The 21,339-nt window shown below is 40.0% G+C and overlaps 1 protein-coding gene across 1 annotated transcript; it reads left to right on the forward strand.

Moving 5' to 3' along the window:
* Nucleotides 1-8,484: 8,484 nt before the first annotated feature.
* AKAP12 (A-kinase anchoring protein 12) lies at nt 8,485-18,520 on the forward strand. The gene is made up of 3 exons (XM_085308419.1): nt 8,485-12,335; nt 13,109-15,133; nt 15,802-18,520. The coding sequence occupies exons 1-3, from the start codon at nt 8,535-8,537 to the stop codon at nt 15,808-15,810; spliced, it is 5,835 nt and encodes a 1,944-aa protein (XP_085164545.1). The 5' UTR covers nt 8,485-8,534; the 3' UTR covers nt 15,811-18,520.
* Nucleotides 18,521-21,339: the final 2,819 nt, after the last annotated feature.

Raw genomic sequence — 21,339 nt, forward strand, 5'->3', positions numbered from 1 at the left:
TTTTTTTTTTGAAGTGCCAGAGTATAGCTTAGTAGCTGGGAAAAACGCAACAACAGTGGCCACGCTGATTATGCTATCGTATGTTAATCCAGAGATAATGCAAGACAGTATCTTTCGAGCTAAACTTAAGTGAAATTGTAAGAGAACTAGAAGTGGGCATCATTTAGAAGCTGTAAAAGAAGTATTTGCCTGAGAGAAATGAAGCTGTTACTCTAAAACTGTTGTCATTATAATGAAGCACAGCACGCGTGCATGTGTGTGTGTGTCTCGGGAGGATCCCAGCCTGCGATATCAAAAATTGAATGCTATATCCACTGAACTCTCTGCATTTTGTTTAAGAAAGTGGCAGATGAGCCATGGAAGTATGAGAGCTGGCACCCTAAACTAACTGGGCTTTCTGGAAAGATAATAATATTGAGGGGAGCTGAGAATTAAAGAAAACCTTATCTTGCACTACTGTTTTTGCACAGAGATGTGTCTTTTTGTGTAAGATAAAGTGGCAGTACAAAATTAAAAAAAAAGTATAATTATATTTCCTAAAGATAATTAATTTTCCTCATGGACTTTCCCTTGAATTGATGTGTGTCTTTAGCAAGCTGCTAATTCTTTTTTATTTCACTATATTAATAATTGTTTATTTGCTCTTTTTTGTAATTTGCTGGAGCTAGTGAATATATTCAACCAATACAGGATTTATTCCTGCAAAATACTTTATTGTTACAATACACATCAACAACAAAGCCTGTAGAAGTCCAGCTCTGTTAAGAGCTGACCCTAGGGAAGACTGTACATGATTTGAATCAGTTAGTAGGGGAGGAGATATCCTACTGCTGTTTACAATAGGGTTTTCATGAAACTCAATGTTTAATGAGCTTATCACATGCTGAGTCTTTTTCCTCAAGAGTTCTCTATTTTTTTTATTTCCTTTTATTGTTGGTAATTAAAGGTTAATCTGCTTTTCTAAAGCAATCTTTTTACAGAGTTTCACAGTTTGATATTTTGAGGTTTTTCTTATTTAATAAATCTTCTAGAAACTTGAATTTTCTCTGTAGCATGGTTGCTTCTATGTTACATTTTGCAAGAACTGCATCTGGCTCATAGTACAAGTTACCATTTCTTTGAAGGGACACAGCACGTCTCTATTGGTATGCAGAAGTACATTAAGCTATCGTTTGTCTAATTAGTGTAGACACAGCTCAGTCTTCTTTGTAGTGAGTTCGTCTGTGATGTTAATATGTTATTCTTCATGCAGATGTTTTGACAAAGAAAATTTTCAATCTGTTGCTCATTGTGCATTTTTAATTAATCATTCTCAAAAATGTCCTAACAATTCCTACACTATATTGCTGCGTCTCTTCCTTGTTTCTAGTGGAGCAGATATTTTCTCAAATACCAGAGTACTAACTACTGTTATATTTGTCTTATACTTAGTCAATATATTTTATTTTAAAAAGCAAAACAAAGTCACTGAACGTGAGACACGGGCAGTATGGAAAACCGTGAAATTTCATAAATATTTGTAGCATGCTTGTTTGGTTGACAAGCAGAACAGCTGGGCTGGTTTAAGAACAGTTTATTATTGTGAGTTAATTTAATGAAGAATCTTTAAATACAGTAACTGCATATCCAAGCCATGGTTAATGGACCTTTACTTAAAAAAAAGAAAAAGAAAAAGAAAAACTCCACAATTCTGAAGGAACTTAAATACTGTTTTTTGAACTTAAGTGCTGGTTTTGTGAAACACTGAACTGAAAGAAGCAGTATTTCTAAAAATTTGTATTAATGGAGTATATAACTTCCCATGTGGGAATATGATAAGTTGATGTCTAGGTTTGAGCAGGCAAGTACAGCTAAAGCATAAACTTCTAAAAATAAAGTGTTTATGAGAGAATGTTAGAGCATCACATCGGAAATGATTGTGTGGTTTTTTTTTTTTTTTTTTAAGTTATTTTCATTTGAGGTTATATACGGAGTCCTCTTCTGGGGATATTGCTCTTGCTTTTTCAAGGCATTTCACACATGAAAAATTACAGCTATGTTGCAACTTTTTCCTTTTCCCCCCTTTTTAAAAGCAGACGCAGAAGTATGTAAAATTTTAATACTTAACTGTTCGGTTGCCACCCAAGTACCAGAGAACTGAAGACTGAACTTACTGGTATTTGTTTCTAAAGCTCTAAAAGAAGAGCGTGATTAGAAGGGTCATGAATTGCATGAATGCATTGTGAAATTTAGTGTTTAAAATCTCTGTAAATCTCCCTTATTATTTAAGCATTCTTAAAGACACTCCTCCCCATAATAAGCTCAGCAAGTCAGTCCTTAGAAATGATGAAGTGAATGGAACGATGAAGAAAGTAGTATGTGCTTTCCATGAAAGATAGATTTGTACACTGAGGTGGAAATGCAAATACAATCAGTAGTAGAGATGGGAAGCAGGAACTCGTGAAGTATTTTCAGGAAGCAGTAGTGCTGCAGCCTTTAGCATATTCAAGCATTTAATTAAAAAAAAAAAAGTTTGTTAAGAGGGTAACACCTGGACATATTTCCGTTTTATGTTTTACTACAAAGTGTGTTATTTGATAGGGTTTTTGTTTRTTTTACTAAAACCAACCTCCTGAAATTTGAAGTCAGATGGATCAGAATTTGCTGTATAATAGCCAATTCTTACACTCTACAATGGAAAGCTAAATGCACAGCTTGCATTTATGTTTGCTAAAATATTCACATTCACTAAATCCCAAGTAGTTACTTCATTCTAATAAATCTGTTTAGGAGTGAGGTGTCATAGATGTTGTCATTTAAAATGTTTTGGGTTTTAATTACTACTACTACTATGATTTTATGTGTTTATGGCCCTTCTTCTCTTTGTATGTTTCCATAATAATTGGAGGAATTGTACAGTTATGGAAAATGCATTTAACTAATAAAAGCTTGATATTAAACTGTCACCATCATGGGCACTTTGTTCAAATCCAATCTTTAAATTGCATTTGTGTGTTTCGCTGTCATGTGAGTTTTAGAGCAGTAGATGTTCCTTCCAAGTCATATTTTGGCAAATCTAGCTGCAATGGAGGCAAATGATTCTAAAATGCCCTTCAGCTTTATGGCTATTTCCTATTTCACTTACACTCCTGGAAATCTACTGAGAGTATTGTATATGTGACTAACAGCACGATTTGGCCCTGAATATTTAAACCTGGAATAAATGAAAACAAAATAAAAAACCCCTCCGGAGTCTTTCAGTGGTCAGTAGAGTTTGAAACATGGGGAACAGGGTGTGTATGACATACATCTGATAGATTTAGAATGTAGGGAATTTATGGAAAAAATCCAGCACAGTGCTGCAAATCCTTGGGGGGAAAAGTCAACCAGCTCCAGATGTTGACATGGTTGACTGCAAGCACATGAAGTGCTGTGCATTTAACTCTTGTGGTCGGAGTTCTTTTTTCCTTTTTGCAGCTTCCAGAGGAGGAACACATTTGCACTTCTAGGAACAGATGTGTTGGTGGTGGCAGTTAAATTACATCGCTGGCAGTGTCAATCAGGTTACTAAAAGCAGTGTTAATAATTAATTTGATTTTAATGAGATGTGATAGGAATTCGGCCAATTTGAAAATGTTAATATTCCAACATCTGATGAGTACCTGCATCCTTCTGATAAAATGGAAATAAATTCTTACCTATGGACTAAGCTACCTGCAAAACTATGAAGTCAGGCACTTCTGATTCCTTAAGGCCTTCGAGTGTCACATGTTTCTTTCAGAATAAAATGGAATGTTTGTAGTYATTAAAGCACAAACTGCATGTTGATTCAATTAAAAATACTTGAAAGCTATCTGKTACATGAAACAGTTAAAATYGAATTTCAGTGGATTTAAATAATAAAGTGGATCGATTTTATGGTCCACTGTGATTTTATCATTGCCTCTGGAGATATCTTTATGGTGTTTTTTGCCTTGACTAGCCCATAGTGTGTGAAGTATAGCCTTACCCAGGGCAGACCCAAGAAATTGTATTCCTAACAGTGTTTCACTAAGCAGTTTTCTGGGAGATATTTTGAAAGGATCTCCTGTGTTTCTTAAAGATGCTTTTAAGTTCTGTAAATTTACTCACACAGTGTTAGTTGTCTTGCCAAAAGATCTGTGGTAATGACATGCTACAATACTCTGAACAATACCTTGTGTAAATAACGCTCAAAGCTTTCTAAGTGGAGTTACTCATTGTTTGCTTTGCATTCAAAACCGTCTGCACTAACAATGTTTAGGCACCAAGAATGTCATTAATAAAAATGTCATTAAAGAATCCAACTGCTAAGTATAACGTTCAGCATTATACAGTTGACTTCTTAGGTCCTCTGTTTCTTTTTTGCCCACAAAGTATAAAAATGCTATTTGAGGGTATTTCTTGTAAAAGCATAACTTTGATATGTATCATACGGCAGGCCTGTCACAAAACAGTGGTAGCCTCTTGCCAGCTGGCAGCATACATGAAAAATTTCCTGAATGGCATCTCATACTTCAGTTGCCGTGGAGGGGCATCAGAAATGGATTGTGAAAGCCAATAGAGTAATTTTAAGTGTGATAGAAAGAAGTGGACAAAGTAGAGGCTGGGGACAGCAGTAGCGTGTTGCTTACCAGCTGACATCCAAGCTTTATGTTTCCTTGGGCCTGAAATACCTTGTGGCTGGGTTAATGCTTTTTGTTGAGGAGTGATAGGGGCAGTACCTGGCTAAGTGTGCAGGCACAGCCACCGTGTGCGCTGTGAGGGAGTGACGGAGGTGAGCAGTGTGTAGCGTGGTTGTAGCTTTCCATCCAARTGACAGACTGGTATTAAAGTGTGTGTTCAGTCAATAAATTTTTTGTGTTACATACCTTCCTTTTTGCAACTTACTTAATGAAGTGTTCCGAGGTAGCATGATTGACTCGCAAGGAAGATCTAATTACTGTATACTTGACTCTACAGGTTTTGAAAGCATTTTACTAAGCCTGCAAATTYATGTATTCTCTTTTTAATTTTATGATCCCAGTAGTTATCTTAAACATCTATACTTGAAGCTTTTGTAATGATACAATTCTTTTTAGTTTTAAAGCATTTTACTGATACTGAGTCTGTCTTAGAATGTTACAGAATACATCAGTTTATAAATACAATAAGCAAAAATCTTTTGAATGGTTATCATGAATGAATRAATGAGATCCTTTATAAATTAGTCCTTTGCCTTATCTCTTGCTTTGAAAATAGAAGTACCTTACCAATTCATATTCTGTTCCATGTCAGTCTTACCATAAACATGTTTACTTGTAAATCCCTGAAACTCCTTTTAAACACATAATTTATGTTCTAATTAAAATTGTGTGTTCTAATGAAAAGAAAAAACTAAAAATTTTAAGAAATTCAGCCTCAACTGCAACTATAAACTTCCTATATTTTTTGAAACCTTAAATTTTCAGAGTGCATGCATTTCCAGGGCATGTTTGCAAGAGCTCAGAGGGACCCTTGGAAGGAGGTCTCTGGCAGTTCAGCAGGTGCCTGCAATGAGTGACGAATGCCTTCTGCCTCTTCCTCCACTCCTATAGCCTTCTCACTTCTGCACTTTCCCACTTCGGCTCAGCATTCCCAGCTTGCTCTCAGCTCCTTTTTTTTCTGTCTACCTGTATCTGAGTCATGTCAGATAGATACAGATAATTCCAAATGACTGAGAATAAGCACAAGGGTGTTAATGTTGGATTCAGGAAGAACAGAAAGGACACTCTATAGATCTTGCTTCCACAAGAAATGTTAAGAGGCTTGGCTCATGAACAAAATTGATATTTAAGACTATATGATCAATGTTTAATTTCATAGCTGGATCAGGGAAAAAAAAAAAAATAGTGACACAGAGAAAGGAAAGAAAGTTCCCATTCTCCACCAAGAAGAAAGAAATGTAAATATTTTCCACCCAAAAATGATATGCTATATTGACAGCAATACTTACGAGTTGTCTTGTGGTAGATACCTCATGTAATAAGTATGGAGAGTATATACATAGAGAGTATATTTGTARATCTAAAGTATCTGTCACTAAACAATTATAAAATATTTGGGATGTATCTTAGTGTTTGAACTTACAATTTTGTGAAATCCTATTAAGCTGTAATAAGCTTTTGGTTAAATTATACAGTTTGATGTAAATGACAATGATCTTTCTGGATCTAGAATAAATGAACACAAGTACAAAAGTGGTTCCTTGGTGTTATCCTTATGTCTTCTCAGCATGCAACTGCATACTACTTGATTCATAAAGGCCCAAATAATTTCAGTAATACAAGATAAACCTGTCAGTTTTTCTTTGGTAACCATCTTAAAATGAAAAGTGAGTTCAAATGTGTTATTGCTGCTTCTAGCTGTCCTTACAACCTTGTTTCCCCTCCTCAGCCTACCACTGACTGATATATTCTTAAAAACAGTTTTGGGTTTTTTGGGTTTTTTTTTGTGGAGTATCCTGAAGTTTACCTGAAATATATTACCAATGGAGTAATATTCCTGGATTCTTCAAAAAGATTTCTTTTTCTTCTTCTTCTGCTCCCTCACAAATTACATGAGTCATTGTTTTAAAATGTTCAGGGAGCTAGGGTGGTTGTCAGAGGTCAGACTCCTAAGTGAATTAGRAGTTCATAATTAAAGTACTTTAAACTATGAGAGATAAACTACAAACTAGAAAAATAAACTATTTTTTTCTTTATAAAAATACAAAGCTTACTTATGTCAGTTGATAAATAACAGTCAGTAGGCTGCTGATTGGGTCTATAAGCAAGATTGGCCCTCTACATTGCTATTAGAAGCTACTATATTTGTAAATGTAGTTTTGCTTCTTGTTGATGGGCATTGCAGYCAGATGTGGAGTGCACTGTCCGAGCACTGATAAAGATGCGGCCCTTCCCAAAGGGGATGTGCGCAGGCAGAACCAGAGCGGAGCTATGGGCTGGAGGGGACCTCTGGAGGCCAGCTGGACTGGCCCTGTGCAAAACAGGACCAGCTTCAGACTTAGATCCAGCTCCAGAGTGGGATCAAACGAAAACTAAAATCTAAATCACTTCTGAAAGCTGTCTCCTACATGCCCTTGTACAGTGCTCAAAGTAGCACTTGTRTAACTTAAAGAAAGGACCAGTACTTTCTCCAAAGACATTGCTGCTTAACTTGGGCCTTTTTCATTTGCACCTCCCTCATATTCCAACAAGTCCTGTGAGGCAGAGCTTTTCAGTGTCTCGAATGAACTGCAGATTTAATCTTTATACACTGTTTTGTTCTTTATCAGATATGTTCATCACACTTATAATAATTCAGATTATAAGCAACTGGAATTTTATCTTCTCATCTTTTGCAGGACATCCTTGTTCYTCCCCATCTTTTTGCCTCCAAAGATCCATTTAAAGCTATTGAATAAAAATTTAGGCCTACGATAACTTTGCATTTTTTTAATAATACTTAATACTTACTTGTTTGGGGTATGGGAAGCCTGCAGTTTTGTGCTGTAAACTGGATGTGTGCTAGCTTCTTAGCTGATGCATTTCAGGGGGGTTACTTTGTATGCCAGCCTGTGAACTTAGGCAGCTCATGGCTAGGAGTGATAATACTTAAATTATCTCAGCAATACTGTCAAGGTGGCTGCCAGTGTCCTGAGGAAGAACTTAAAACAACACTCAAGAAAGGGACAAGGCAAAAATAGACTTGTGAGGAGTAAATTCTACCTGCTTACACATTAACAACCTCATTAATTTTAAGGGATATGGAATTGCTGTGGGTGAGGTTTCTGTCTGGCCATAATGGTCGTGGTATGGTAGAGATCCAAGTTTCCTGATTTTAAAATAAATACATGGTATTGTAACTGCTTTGGAGTTTGCAAGTTTTCAGAAAAATAGGAAATCTCCCATAAACCTTATCACATCTTATCATTCTTTTGAGACAGAGTTGAATAATGAGCTCTGCTTTTCTTGTCATCATTTTAGATCAACACATTTTTAAAATTCTCTCCTTCCTTAAAAGCCTCCCTCTGCATCAAAAGGATATGAAACATCAGCTTTAGAAATAATTACATATGTTGTTTTATGAATTCTTCGATATATGATAGGATAGAAATGAACACTTTTTCTCACATCAAGTTTTAGTACCATTTTATCTTACAGTCCAAAAATCCCACCAAACCCCCAACAGAGGATGAGAAAGAATGAGAGAATATATGCTCTAAATGTGCATTTGCAGGTAAGTTTTGAAAAGGAACATGGACTGATCTGAGAAAGAAAAGGAATTATAGTAAACTAAAGTAAGCTTAAAACTAGACCTTTTAAAATGGTAATTGTAGTGCATGGAAGAGGAACACAGGTAATAGAATTTACATGGCTGGGAAATGTTGAATAAGAATGAAAATAAATACATGCGTACAGGTAGAAAGTAACAGGTAATTGAAAATGCAAGGAAACTAATGGCTTTTTTTTTCTTTTTTTTTAACAGTTGGACAAACAGAGCAGTCCAGTGCAGCTTCGCAGGAAGAGGCCATAACCATGGAGACAAGTCCTTCTGACTCAAGCACCAAGGATGGTGTAGATGATGAAAAAGAGGATCCTCATATATCTAAACAGTTACCATCTTTGGAAGAAGATGCAGAAGGTCTTGACCAAGCACCTGAGCCACAGTCTTATGATCTGGGCTTTAAAAAGGTTTTTAAATTTGTTGGATTCAGATTCACAGTTAAGAAGGAAAAAAACGGAAAATCAGAACCAGTTCAACTGCTTACTGTAAAAAAGGAAATGGAAGGCACTGAAGGAGCTGTTGATCAAAGCGAAGTCAGCCCAGAGGAAATACCAGTGCCTGAAGATGCCCTCTCTGCAGAAGACAACACGAAAGACACAACCAAAAATGAAACCCCAGAAGATGAATCTCCCAAAACATCAGAAGCAAAGGACCTGTGTTCTCAGTCAGCTGCCTTAGCTGCTGATACTGCGTCACCATTACGAAAATTTTTTTCTCAGGGATGGACTGGATTTAGGAAAAAGAAGAGTTTTAGGAAGCCTAAAGAAGATGAACTGCAGTCTCCTAAGAAAGAAGAGGACCAAGAAAAAGAGGAGGCAATATTAACAGCTGAAGTCACTGAAAAGGAAGAGAAATCTGAGGACAAGAGTCAAGATCAAGAGAAGAATGTGACAGCAGTAACTGTTGAAACTCATGAGAAGGAGCAAACTGAAGATGAAAAGCAGGAACCAGAAAAGACTGTGGCAGCCATAACAGTTGAAGCAAGTAAGAAAGAAGAGCTAACCAAACATGAGAGGCAGGAATACAATGAGGTTATAGGAGCAACAGTTGTTAAAGTGAGTGTGAAGGAAGAAAAAGCTGAAGATCAAGAAAAGAAGTTAGTGGAAAGCTCAGAAGATCTAAGTAAAAAGGGAGAAAAAACTGAAGGAGAAAAAGGAAGTGAGACGACAGAGATAACATATGCCACTGACGCTGTTTTTAGTGATATCGCTGAGAGTGCAAGTGGAGAATTAAAAACATCCTCAGAAGTTTTATCTGTAGAAGAAAAACTGGAATCAACAGAGAAGTGTGAAATAGATGACACAGCTGAAATGACCTCTGGAGAGAAACTTGAAGCAAGATCTTTATTGACAACTGAAAGTTCAGGTGAAGAGTTGAAAAAATCAGAAGGAAGAATAGGAAGTAAACCTGAATCCTTAGCTCCACTGGAGGAAGAAACAACCGATGAAAAAACACAGAAACCAGAACCAGTAATTTCACCTGCAACAGAAGACCTCACTGGAAAACTAGAGACAGCAGGAGAAGCTCATGACACAACCACAGAAAAGAAAACAAGCAAAGCGCACAAGACAGAACTGACTCTGGGTGCTCCTGGAATTAAGTCCTCTTCCACTTCTGAACATTCATTTGACACAGAGGATGACCAACAGTCAGCCAAACCCGTTGATGAAGGTCTCCAGGGCCAAACTGGCATAGTTATAACTGATAATACCAAATCAACTGAAACAACTACAGAAATAACTCCCGATGAGGCAACTGAAAGGAGACCTCCAGAAGGTATCACAACTGAAGCTGAACTGCTGTCTTCTCAAGAAAAAACTAAACTACAGGGCAGCCCTTTAAAGAAACTCTTCACAGGTACTGGATTAAAAAAACTGTCTGGAAAGAAACATAAAGGAAGGAGAGAGGAATCTAAGTTAGGAGAGCAGGGTGAACAAATTCAGCACTTATCAGATTCCCCAGATAGCCCAGAAGAACAAAAGGCAGAGAGTTCTGCTTCTTCTCCTGAGGAGTTAAATGAGATTCTGTCTTTGGAAAAATCTGCAGATGGGATGCAGGTCACTGAAAATGAAGATGCTGCAATTTCAGATATGGAGAGAAAAAGAGAAAGTGTTACACCCTGGGCATCATTTAAAAAGATGGTGACTCCCAAGAAACGTGTCAGAAGACCTTCTGAAAGTGATAAAGAAGAAGAAATTGATAGGACAAAAAGTGCTGCAGTGTCTACAACTGAAAATGCAGTTGATGAAAATCAGGGAGAAGTAAAAGAAAATGGGATGGACCAGAAACAAGAGAAAGTCACTGAAGAGCCCAAAAGAAAGGTTGACACCTCTGTGTCTTGGGAAGCTTTTATATGTGTAGGCTCTTCAAAGAAAAGAGCCAGGAAATCATCATCATCTGATGAAGAAGCTGAACATAAGCTTGGTCAAGAAGGCCAAAGAATAGAAGAATCTGGACAGAGCAAAGAAACAGCAACAGATACAGTTTTTACTAGCTCTCAGGAAAGTGATCAAGGACAAGGGAATTCATCCCCTGAACAAGCTGGAAGTCCATCTGAAGGTGAAGGCATTTCAACATGGGAATCATTTAAAAGACTAGTCACTCCAAGAAGAAAATCCAAAACCAGAATGGAAGAGAGAACTGAAGACTCTGTCATGGGATCTAGCCTGGAGCACTCAACATCAGATGGTGAGCCTGGAAAAGATGAATCATGGGTTCCATTTAGAAAACTGATGCCTGGCCGTAGGAAGAAAAAGTCAGATGGGAAACCAGAACCAACACTTCTTAAACAAGCAAGAGAAGACATGGCAGAAACAACTGAAGAAGATTCTGATGTTCCAGCTGTTGTTCCTTTATCTGAATATGAAGCAGCAGAACAAGAGAAAATTGAAGCCCAGCAAGCAAAAGATGCTGAAGCGATAAGAGAACAAACCTCAGAGAAAGAAAGGGAAGAAAAACTAGAAGAGACCTTAAGAACTGAACATGCTAGTGAAGGGCTTGTACATGCAGTTAGTGTTACTGTTGTGGAAGGAGAAAGGGCAGTTACCAGTATTGAAGAAAGATCACCGTCTTGGATATCTGCTGCTGTGACAGAGTGCATTGAGCAGTTAAAAGAAGAGGAAGAGAAAGAAACTAAGAAAACATTTGAATCAGAAGCTGTTGTAGAAAAAGCKGTGGTGGTTGCTAAGACTGTGCCAGAGATGAGAAAGGATACAAGTGATGACACGACAGCAAGTGAGCAAGAGCTAACCTCAGAAGCAGTGACAGCTCTGGAGGAGACAACAGAGGCTTACTGTGCCGAAGAAACAATGGAAGTATCCTTTGCTGAGGAAACAACTGAGATGGTTTCTGCTGTTTCACGGTTGTCAGAAACCCCTGATACTACAGAAGAAGTTACACCTGTACAGGAAGTAGAGGCTACTGAGCAAAACTTGAGAGAATTAGAGAGACAGACACAAGAAGTTCTTCAGGAAGTTGCTAAAAGAGTAAGGTCATCGGATGCAGCACAGCTGGTGAGTGAAAGAACCATGACGTCAACTGTAACTGAGACAGTGCAAGAAATTGAGTCAGAAATGAAAGACGATGTTAAAGATGTGGAATTGGTAGGTCAGGAAACTCCTTTGCTTGAACAGTCCTTGAAAACAGGAGGACACAAGGAGGATGACATYGAAGCCCTAGGAAGTGCAAGAAGCATTCAGGGCAAAAATGGAAGTGAAGAAGGAGTGCTACACGAAGGTTCAGAGAGAAGTGAAATATCTGCTGCAATGGAAGAGAACACAGAAGGACTTAAAAATGTAGATACATTGAGAGATGAAAGCCAGTCACAGATGCATGAAGAAGCAGTTGAAGAAGACCATGAGGAAGCACCTGAATTGCAGAGGACAGCAGAAGAACCTTCATCAAAAGACAAAGACTTTGATAGCAGTAAAATGGTGACTTCCAAGGAAGAGCCCATAGTAAAGCAGGAGTCCTCAGAAAAAGACAAACTACCCTTAACAGAGCTAGCAGGAGATGAGATGAAAGATGAACATGTTTCAGGAGTGGAGACTGCAGTAAGTATTATATAAAACACAAAGGTTGATCTGTCTCAGAAAAATTCAGCAAATGTTAGACATCATAGCTAATTCAGAAAGCTAGTTCAGAAGCAGGCTGTAGCAAAATCATTGTCAAGGACCTTCTGTTTATAGAGTGATGGAATTGAAGTTTCTTACAGTGAGACAGATTCAAAAATATCCAGAAGCAGCTACCACTGAGGCTTCTGTGCAGAGTGAGGTGGATGCAGTTCCTACAGTAAGGGGTGGGAGATGGTGTGCTTGAATCTGAAGGTGCAGAAAAATCACCATTAAGGCACAGAGTAATGTTACTGAAGATATTTTAGGAAACAATAGGACGCATATACATGATACCATAGATATCTGATGGAATTTTTAGTCCCAGGCAGACATGCAGTTGTGGCTGAGGTACCCTGCAAAGGTAAGAAATGGCACTACTACCTTCAGSTTTGAAGGTACAGGAGTGGTGGTGGCTAATGTCTCCTATGCTCTTCCTTATCTTCCTACCATCATACTTACTCACTCTTTGGTTCACGTGGTGTCACCTGTACCTTCTTTTAGGCTGTCCTTCAATTCCTGAGCTGCGTGTCCTGAGAAATTATGCACCAATGTGCTGGGATCTTGATGATTTGCTAATCTCAGTGTCCTTGACTCACGCCATTTGTATAACTCTCGCCTTCCTGGTCATTTCTTCTGGTGTTTTTGCATGTAGAATATTCCCAATCACTCTTCACCCATACCCTTCTTCACATTTCTGTTCCCATTCTGCTCAGGTGCAAAACAGAGATGCAGATGAAGCCTCTGCCTTGGGGCCTGCAGGCAGTGCAGGCACTGCAGCTGAAGTGCCTGTGCAGCTTGAGGACGAGCGTGACACCCCCTGCGAGGGACCAGAGCGCACAGAAGCAGTTGCTGTTGCGGTCCCTGGCACGCCGGCGGGAGAAGAGGCAGCTCCTGCCTTGGACTCACCAGACCAAGTGTACGCTACAGGAGTTCCTGGTGAGGCAGCTCCCCAGGGAGAGGAAGGCGAGTCTGGGCTCCCTGCAATAAAAAGCACCAAAGTCCCCGCTGCTGAGCTCCCCGGGCAGGAGGGCATACAAGTCTTTGTCCTCACTCCAGAATTAAGTAGCTCCGAAGCAGTTGCAGCGTCTGGGCAGAGTGTGAGTGAGGGGACTTGTGTGCAGATCCCTGCAGAAGCCTCTGAGCCCATCTTGGTACACGAATGCCTCGAAAGAAGCACAAGAGAAGTGCTCTCCCTGAGTGATGAGAGGGGAGACAGCCAGCTACAAAATGCTGTACTCAAAACTGCAGCCATCTCCCAGCATGAAAATGGAAGAAAGCAAGGTAGCAAAATGGAAGAAGGCATCCTCAGCGTGGACTCACCGGGCCCTGTCACTGCAGCCCCCATGCAGCTTGAAGGAGAAAACCTGTCTGCCTTAGCATCAACTGGCTTGTATACCATGGAAAATGGGAGCAGTGTTGTCCTTGCCAGCGCTGCAAACAAAGGCGAAACACCAAGCAGTGGAGTTGCAGAAGAGCCGGTGGAAGCAGAAGAAGAACTTGTAGAAACCTCCAGCAGTGGGCATGTACTGAGGGAAGAAACGGAAAGGGAGCAATTGGTGGAAAGAGCTCAAGGCAGAGGTGACCCTAGCACACTGGAAGCTGTAAGCAGTGATGAGTGTTCCTCACACGCTGTGCAGCCAGAAGTTTTACCTGTGCCAGAGGAAGGCTCTGGCTCAGACTCCGCTGGAGCTGAAAGCTCAGAGGCACCAAGAGTGTCCGTGCCAGCACCAGCTGCTGCACTTGAAGATCCTGTCACTGCTGAAACCGTGACACTCACCGACTCAGCAGCTGAAWCATCAGAGCCGTTGGCAGCCAGGCATGGGCAAATGGCTCCTGAAGAAGTCCCAGCTGCTGCTGTTGACCATTCAGGCCCTGGGACTGCAGAGCCTGACAATGCAGAACCATTTCAATCTCAAGCACTTTCTTCTTCTGTGAAGGCAATACCAGAGACGAAGCAAGAGATGCCCCAAGGATTTGCCCCTGAACAAAGTGCTACTCCTTTGAAGAAAAGTCCTTCTCTCACCCACCCTCAGTTGGAGAAGGACACTGTTCAGTCTGTGACTCTGGAGTCTCAGAGTACAAAAATTGTATTGAATGCCATCCAGACAGCTGTTGACAAACTCACAGAGACAGAAGAGACAACTGCATYTGGATTAGAGCAGCACACTAAATCCATAGGAAAAAGCCAGCCAGATAGCAGTATACCTGAATTTCTGGAAACTATGAACGGGGATCATGAGCTTCCTGTCAAAGAGGAAGAAATACCAAGCAAAGAACAAGAGCTCGAGCAGTCAAGAACAGGGAAACATGCCACGTTAGCGGAGTCTGCTGAAAGTCATGTAAGTGTAGAACAAGCAAAAGACATGCTGTTCATTTCTCATGTGCCTAAAGAAGGGAAAAGTGAGAATTCATTAGAAATTGTGACTAGCCCTCAAGATGCTTCAAGGGAAAGTCCAAGACTTCCGAAGTCAGCAGTAGGAATGGGTACTTCAGAAGATTCAACCAAAGAATCCCTTGATACACATGTAGCAAAATTAAAGGAAAAAGAGGTGGGGCAGATTCTGGAAATTGCAAACCAAAAAACAGGTCAGCAAACACAGGTAGCAAAGAAGGATGAGCAACATCACCAGTTAGTGGAAGATGTGAAAACACAGACACCAGASGATGTTTGTAGTCATGAAGATGCACCTTGTCATCATCCACAAAGCCTGAACTCAGTGGCTTCTGAGGCCTCAAATGTAAGCAGCATTTTAGTAAGAGATTTCTTTACCTTTCCAGAGTAATTTTGAGGTGTGTACAACTCTTGTCTCTCATTTTTATTTTAAACTAGCCAAAGAGAGATTATGGCTAGCACTGCTCCCTAGTTTGACCTATAATCCTTTTTTTTTTTTTTTTAAAAAAAAAAGTGCTGCTTCTCTTTAGTAACTTGCCTGGTCACACAACACGTTTTTTCCTTTTCTGTACAATTACCCCTCACTTTAATGGTCTGTCCCTTCAGCTTGGCCTCTGGCCTGTTAGTTTAAGAATTTTTCTGGAAGGTGGAAATAGTTTCCAGTTTTCTTAGCTATGCAAAACACATGCCATACAAGTGGATGTGACATTTAATCTGCATACATGCCTCTCCTCTAACAAAGCTGATTGGAAATTCAAAAGGGAGTGACTGATGCCTGCCATAGTAAATCAGGAGTGCCTCATTTCCCAACGCTCTTCGAACTTAAGTGAAATCTGAATCAGAAAAGATGATAGGGATAGGTTCTTCTTAGGCTATATATTATTCTTGCTTAATTTTAAGTTGTGTGACCTTCTTCAATTCTGTTTCTGAAAACTGCTTAAGAATGATGATAAGATATTCTTGAGAGAAGAAATTGTCACTAATAAAGCTTTGTTACTGTTTTCTTTCCTTCAGATATGCTAAGCCTCCCTGTGGCATTTGGAGAGATGCCAGTCCTAGAGACCAACTGACAATCCTGTGGCAGAGCCAGGAGCTTTATTCACCACCCTTTATTCTTGGATGTTAACAGCTGCTCTTTTGAAGACTTCACCTTTTTGTCATTTCTATTAAAAACAATGCCTTTAATATTGGGTATATTCACACGTGTGTACCATGCAAAGGTGATTTGCCTTTGCTCAAAATGTACCATTTAGACTGGAGATGTGCAACTAAGTGAAAGGGCAGGCCACTAAAAATTGTGCCACAGTTATTGCCATCCCTTCACTTGAAACATCTCCTGTCTGTCCTGTCTCCTTCAATCCCYTCATTTATACCTGAATCCCCTACCTTCTCTCTGCAGTCTCCCTTAGCGCACTCATTTTCCGTAGCTGCCTTGATATGATCTACCAAGAGGCCGTAAGTGCTGCTTGGCTGAGAGGGATGAAGGGAGAGAACTGAATGACGAGAACATGTGAGACTTCCAGCCAACTAGTACATGTTTCCTTACTGAACAGCAGGAACTGGAACACGCACAAATGCTTGAGCAAGATGCTCAACATTGCTGCCTCTCAATCCCATTCAGGTAAAAGAATTGCCCTACAGGCTTTGTCCATCCTTTGGTTGTATTTGTGCAGGCCTGATTTAGTCAGAAGTGACTTCTACAGAGTAGCCTGAGAGGAAATTGAGAATACCCCTTTTCTGTTGTTTCAGACTTCAGGTTTCCAGAACTAGACTGTAATGTGTTGAATATTTATATGTATGTCTTAAACCCAGTTCTGATTTTAATGTATAGGTATGATATTTCTGTACCATTTAGACATACCCTTCAAKAAATTTTGTAGTGTAGCCTGGAGATGAAATGGATACCATTGGAGAGGAAACTGATAACATGTACTTTCCTATTTATTGTTCCAGGTTTTTGCCTTGTAACCCCCCCCCCAAAAAAAAAAAAAGAAAAAAAAAGAAAAAAACTTGGCTGTCATGCTTTGAATATTTATATGTATATCCTAAACCCAATTCTGATTTTAATGTAGACTGACCTGTTGAAAAAGGAGAGCCCTAACTTGTGGCAGATCCACCAACTACCTATACTAAAGTCATTTCAACTTGCAGTCTCCCCAGGTTTCTGAGAACCCTCTAGACTCATCATTCCCTCTGCTGTCTTGCTTTTAGCAACCCCATCTATATCACAGCCCTCAAATCACATCTTTCTCATCCAAGAGTCAGCTCATTTCTGGTCACTTCCTTATTCAATCCCAAAGTCTTCATTCCACTGACACCACCTACAAAACTTCTGCATACAAGCTTCCTCTCTCCTTAACCCATGCCTGAACTGCTTCCCACCATGACATTTTTTGAATCTTCCCTACTAAAAGCAATTCCCTGTCTTCACTGCTGGAGGAGCAGGAAGGAGGGTAAGGGCTTGGTGATGAATTCTGCCTGGGACTGCRAAGGGTAGAATAGGATTTTGGGGTGCTGAGACCATAAAACTGTTAACATAAGGTGGATGTAAGGTAGGTTGGATTGAGAACAGCTGTAGAACAGAATGAGCCAAGGGATTTAAAGGTAGACAGAAGCCCCAAGGCTGACAGTCCTGGGATGGCTGCCCCCAGCAGTAGTCAGTCTTTTGTTTACATTAAAATCAGACAAAGGGAGTACAAGTCACTACTTTCTGCTCTGATTTCTAAAGTGAAGGTTACAGATCGCATTTTGTGAAACTGATGCCCATCAAGTCGAAAATAGCTTCACTATCCTACCTGTATAGTAATTTATTTTAAAATCAACTTGTAGTGTACAAACGCTCTTGTTATGGTAGGTGCTTGCCTCTCCTCAAGGCTGCACATACAGCAAGCAATGTGACTGATTGCACTGGTGTGATTGCACCATCTGGTGCTGCCCTGTGTGGAAGCATCAAAAGATTTTTCCTTACCTCAGAGCAAATGATATAAATATTTAAAGCCGAACAATGTGGTTTCAAACAATCCAGTCTATCTTTGTCCATCGTTAGTGGCAGCTTTCCCCCTTAGCTTTGGGCAATTCCAACAATCTCTGTCGGTTTCCACAGGTTAAGTTGGCTTGCAAATTAATCGTGCTCTTAATAACACCTCACAAGTGCAAACTTGGCTGAACTTGTACAAATTGTATTCCTATGTACGTTAAGCCATATTGCAATAACTGCAGCAGGTAAAATGAAGTAACAGTAGCATGACCTGTGTAATCCCTATTCTTATGTTTGTAGTTCCAAAGCTGTTAATAATATGTAAAGTTAATTCTTGTCTGAACCTCATTTAAATAAAGCTAGCTTTATCACAATGTACATTGTCTGCTGGTAGTAATTGGACAGGCAAGTGCTTAAACTTGCTTGTGATCTCCATTAATCCAGGGCCTAGGTAAGCAATGCAACAAACGTAACTATAAAACAAATACAAATGCTTCTTGTAACTGACAGCTGACAAAATACTGCACTTGAAACCATGCTAATGGTGCAAGGAACATGTCTCCTCATAAAGATACAGCTTTGTTCCAGTGCATTGCTTTGGCCTCTGAGACTCTCATTTGAGACTGTGACTTCYGGCTTGTGCTTAAAAGCTTGAAGCTTTCTCTAATCCAATGTATTGGGTTACCAAATTTGATTCTGTGTTTTTAAGGTAGACTTTCATTGATTAAATAAAATGCAACTACAAGTTTGTTTTAATGTGTGTATGTGTTTTTTTCTTTTTAGCTTCACCTTGCTTACTGCAAATTACTTTCTGATGGTTGCTTTATCTTCAGAAAGCTAGATTTGCACTTGACAATTCATGTGTTGTGGATTGATTGACATTCAGTTTTTGATGTGACTTAAATAATTACACAGCTAATCTGCAAATTGTGTGTATGATTCTATAAAACATGTATGTGCTAGTAAGGCACCTTTAGTAAAATCTGAAGAAAAAATTACAGTTAAATTAAAGATGAATAACTATTAGGTGAACCAGAATGAAAAATCTGTCCATCATATCCTTGGCAGTATATTTGAAGCAAAGACACAAATCACCAACATGAAGTTCCACAGAAAAATTGGTGTCTGAAAGTGGATTAAGGTTCTCAGGCCACAAACTGAGATCTTCTAGACTTCCGCCTCTTCTTTTATTTAGCTGTGCTTTACCCTTCATGGCACCTGACATAGAGAGGTGCTTGTGATTTATGTTCACAAAACTTGGCCTTTAGAGATGACATTTTTCTAACCATCTGTGTTTATGGCTAAGGATGTTTAGCAGCATTTGTAACTCAAAAGACTTAAACAGGTCCACACCTGAACTCATTCTGTAAAAGCTACATGTTTGCCTTCCTACCTCAGCTGCTAAATCCAGTACCTGCAAATAGTTCCCTGTGTTGGTCACAGGAAATGAAGGTGCAACCATCACTTTAAAGACAGAGATGCAAGGGGAGATGCCTGTCCCTCCTCTCTCTGTCTTAYTGTGTTAGTGGGCTCAGCCTTATGATCTCACAAGAGCCACTGCGATAGATCAGACTACCATCTCCCACCAGATCTTGTGTTTATGGCACACAACTGCCTCTGCAAGGCCTTCTGCAAGGTTTATACATTTATGCTATCCTGTTGCTAGTTAATATAAAGTTCCTTAAACAAGCATCAAAGTGGCGATTGGAGACCAGGCCTCTTCCTTTGCAGGGAGGCTTATGTGCTGGCTGTTTCTTCTTTTTTGAGACTGTTACTGGAAATAACTTGAGGATCTGGTCWATCAGCTTAAGCTCTGGAAGCAGCTTGTGCTTTTCCATCCAGCATCAGTACCTGGGGGAGGCTGCTAAGCTCACCAAGGAAGCTGTGCAGATCAGGTACAGCTAGYGTCTGCTGGGAGGTTGATGCTGTGCCACAAGCACAGGAGTTCCTGAGAGGACTACTTTTGGGTCTCAAAAGCTGGGCATTTGTCACTGACCCTGCTGCATGGGAGGAAGCAGACCTGAGGAAGGTGAGGACCACAAGGAAGGATGGATGAGGTCTGGGATGAGGAACAATGTGGAATAGATGTTGGGTAGGATTAACAGCACAAGAATGAGAATCCTGATCTGGGGGGCATGGATGAGAGAGCTCTGTGAACACTTTTAGGATGCTGATAACACAGATGCTTGCCCACTGCAATATTGAATCTAATTTAGGGCTGACATCCTTTCTTTTTGGACACTAAGCTTAGTCTTTATGAAAGTGAGAATGAATAATAGCGGTGTAGTAAAGATGCATGGCTGTTCGGCTCCAAAATACACTTGAAAAATTAGTATTGACTTATTTAAAATAGGAGGAACAAATATTTTTAAGAAGTGTCTCCTGCTTCTCCTTGAAAAATGACATCTGTTTCTCGTGCTTGAAAAATTCACATACCTCAGTCCTTGGTGCTGGGAGTGATGCTGTGCCTAAGTGATGGGAGCAGAAGTCATTTTGASTGCTGCTCTCCTATATGCCATGGGAGCCTCCTGGGAATGGTCTGCATGTAAAGGACTTGTGCACTAGTTTGACCTAGTCTGTATGATCTATCCTATAGAGATATCCCTGTCTTTCTTGCAAAAGGCATTAGACTAGAAAGGATAATGAACAAAACACTTTTTCCTCTAAGCAGCTAGACAAGAAGGAATTTTTAAAATATTACAACGAATTGATAAGCCAGTTTCTTCTGAAAGATAGAAATCCCAAGAATAATTCAAGAAGCAGCTAACAGAAATCCCTGCCTCCTTTCCAGTGCAACAGTCCCCTCACTGTGTTTTGCAGTCCCTCAGTCTTGTAGTGGTATGGCTTTCTCTCACCTGCTTGTATTGAGTATCTTTCCCTGCTTCTGCTGTTGTTTCTCCACTAAGTAAGAAGGTTTCTTGTAAATTTTTAAACTTGTTTCTAATAGATTTTCAGCAGGTAGTCCTGGGATCAGAGTGAYGTAACTGGTATTACTTGTCCTTTCCCATAGAAACTGCAGTATAAAGCAGAAAGCTTGACATGCAGCTGTCTGTATTAACACTTCTCCCTCTCACCTTTCCTGTAACCATGAAGTTCACTGCCTAAAAGACAAAAAGAGAGGTGATGCTGCACTGATATTTGAGAGTACCTACTGGCCGTGTACCCAGGGCTTCAGGGCACCCAGAGCCAAGACAGYCTGTACTCCCCAGCTGCCTCCCTCAATACAGTGTCGGGTGCACATGCAACCTTTGCACACTKGAGTACTGGGGGCCAGCAAGCAATGCTAGCATTGTCGTTTATGCAYRCTGAGACCCTCTGCAGAGCCAAGGGGTAGGGGGCAAGCATGGGAGCAGGCTGACTTCAGGGTTTGAATTTCACTTTGCTTTTGTAGCTGAAGGGGCTACGGAAAAAGATAGTTTTCAGTATTGGCCCACTGAAGCAAAGAGGGTTAGCTAAAGCTCTGAAGGCAAGTCTGCACAAGGGGAAAAAGGGCCAGGAGGAGTYTGAACCAGCCTACTTGAGATGTTAACTGCAAAGACAGCCTTTTCATAGTCCCTGACTGCCATGTGAGTGTA

Source organism: Rhea americana, unplaced genomic scaffold (genome assembly GCF_003343005.1).
Source record: "Rhea americana isolate MKP2758 unplaced genomic scaffold, rheAme1 scaffold_275, whole genome shotgun sequence".
Classification (NCBI taxonomy): domain Eukaryota; kingdom Metazoa; phylum Chordata; class Aves; order Rheiformes; family Rheidae; genus Rhea; species Rhea americana.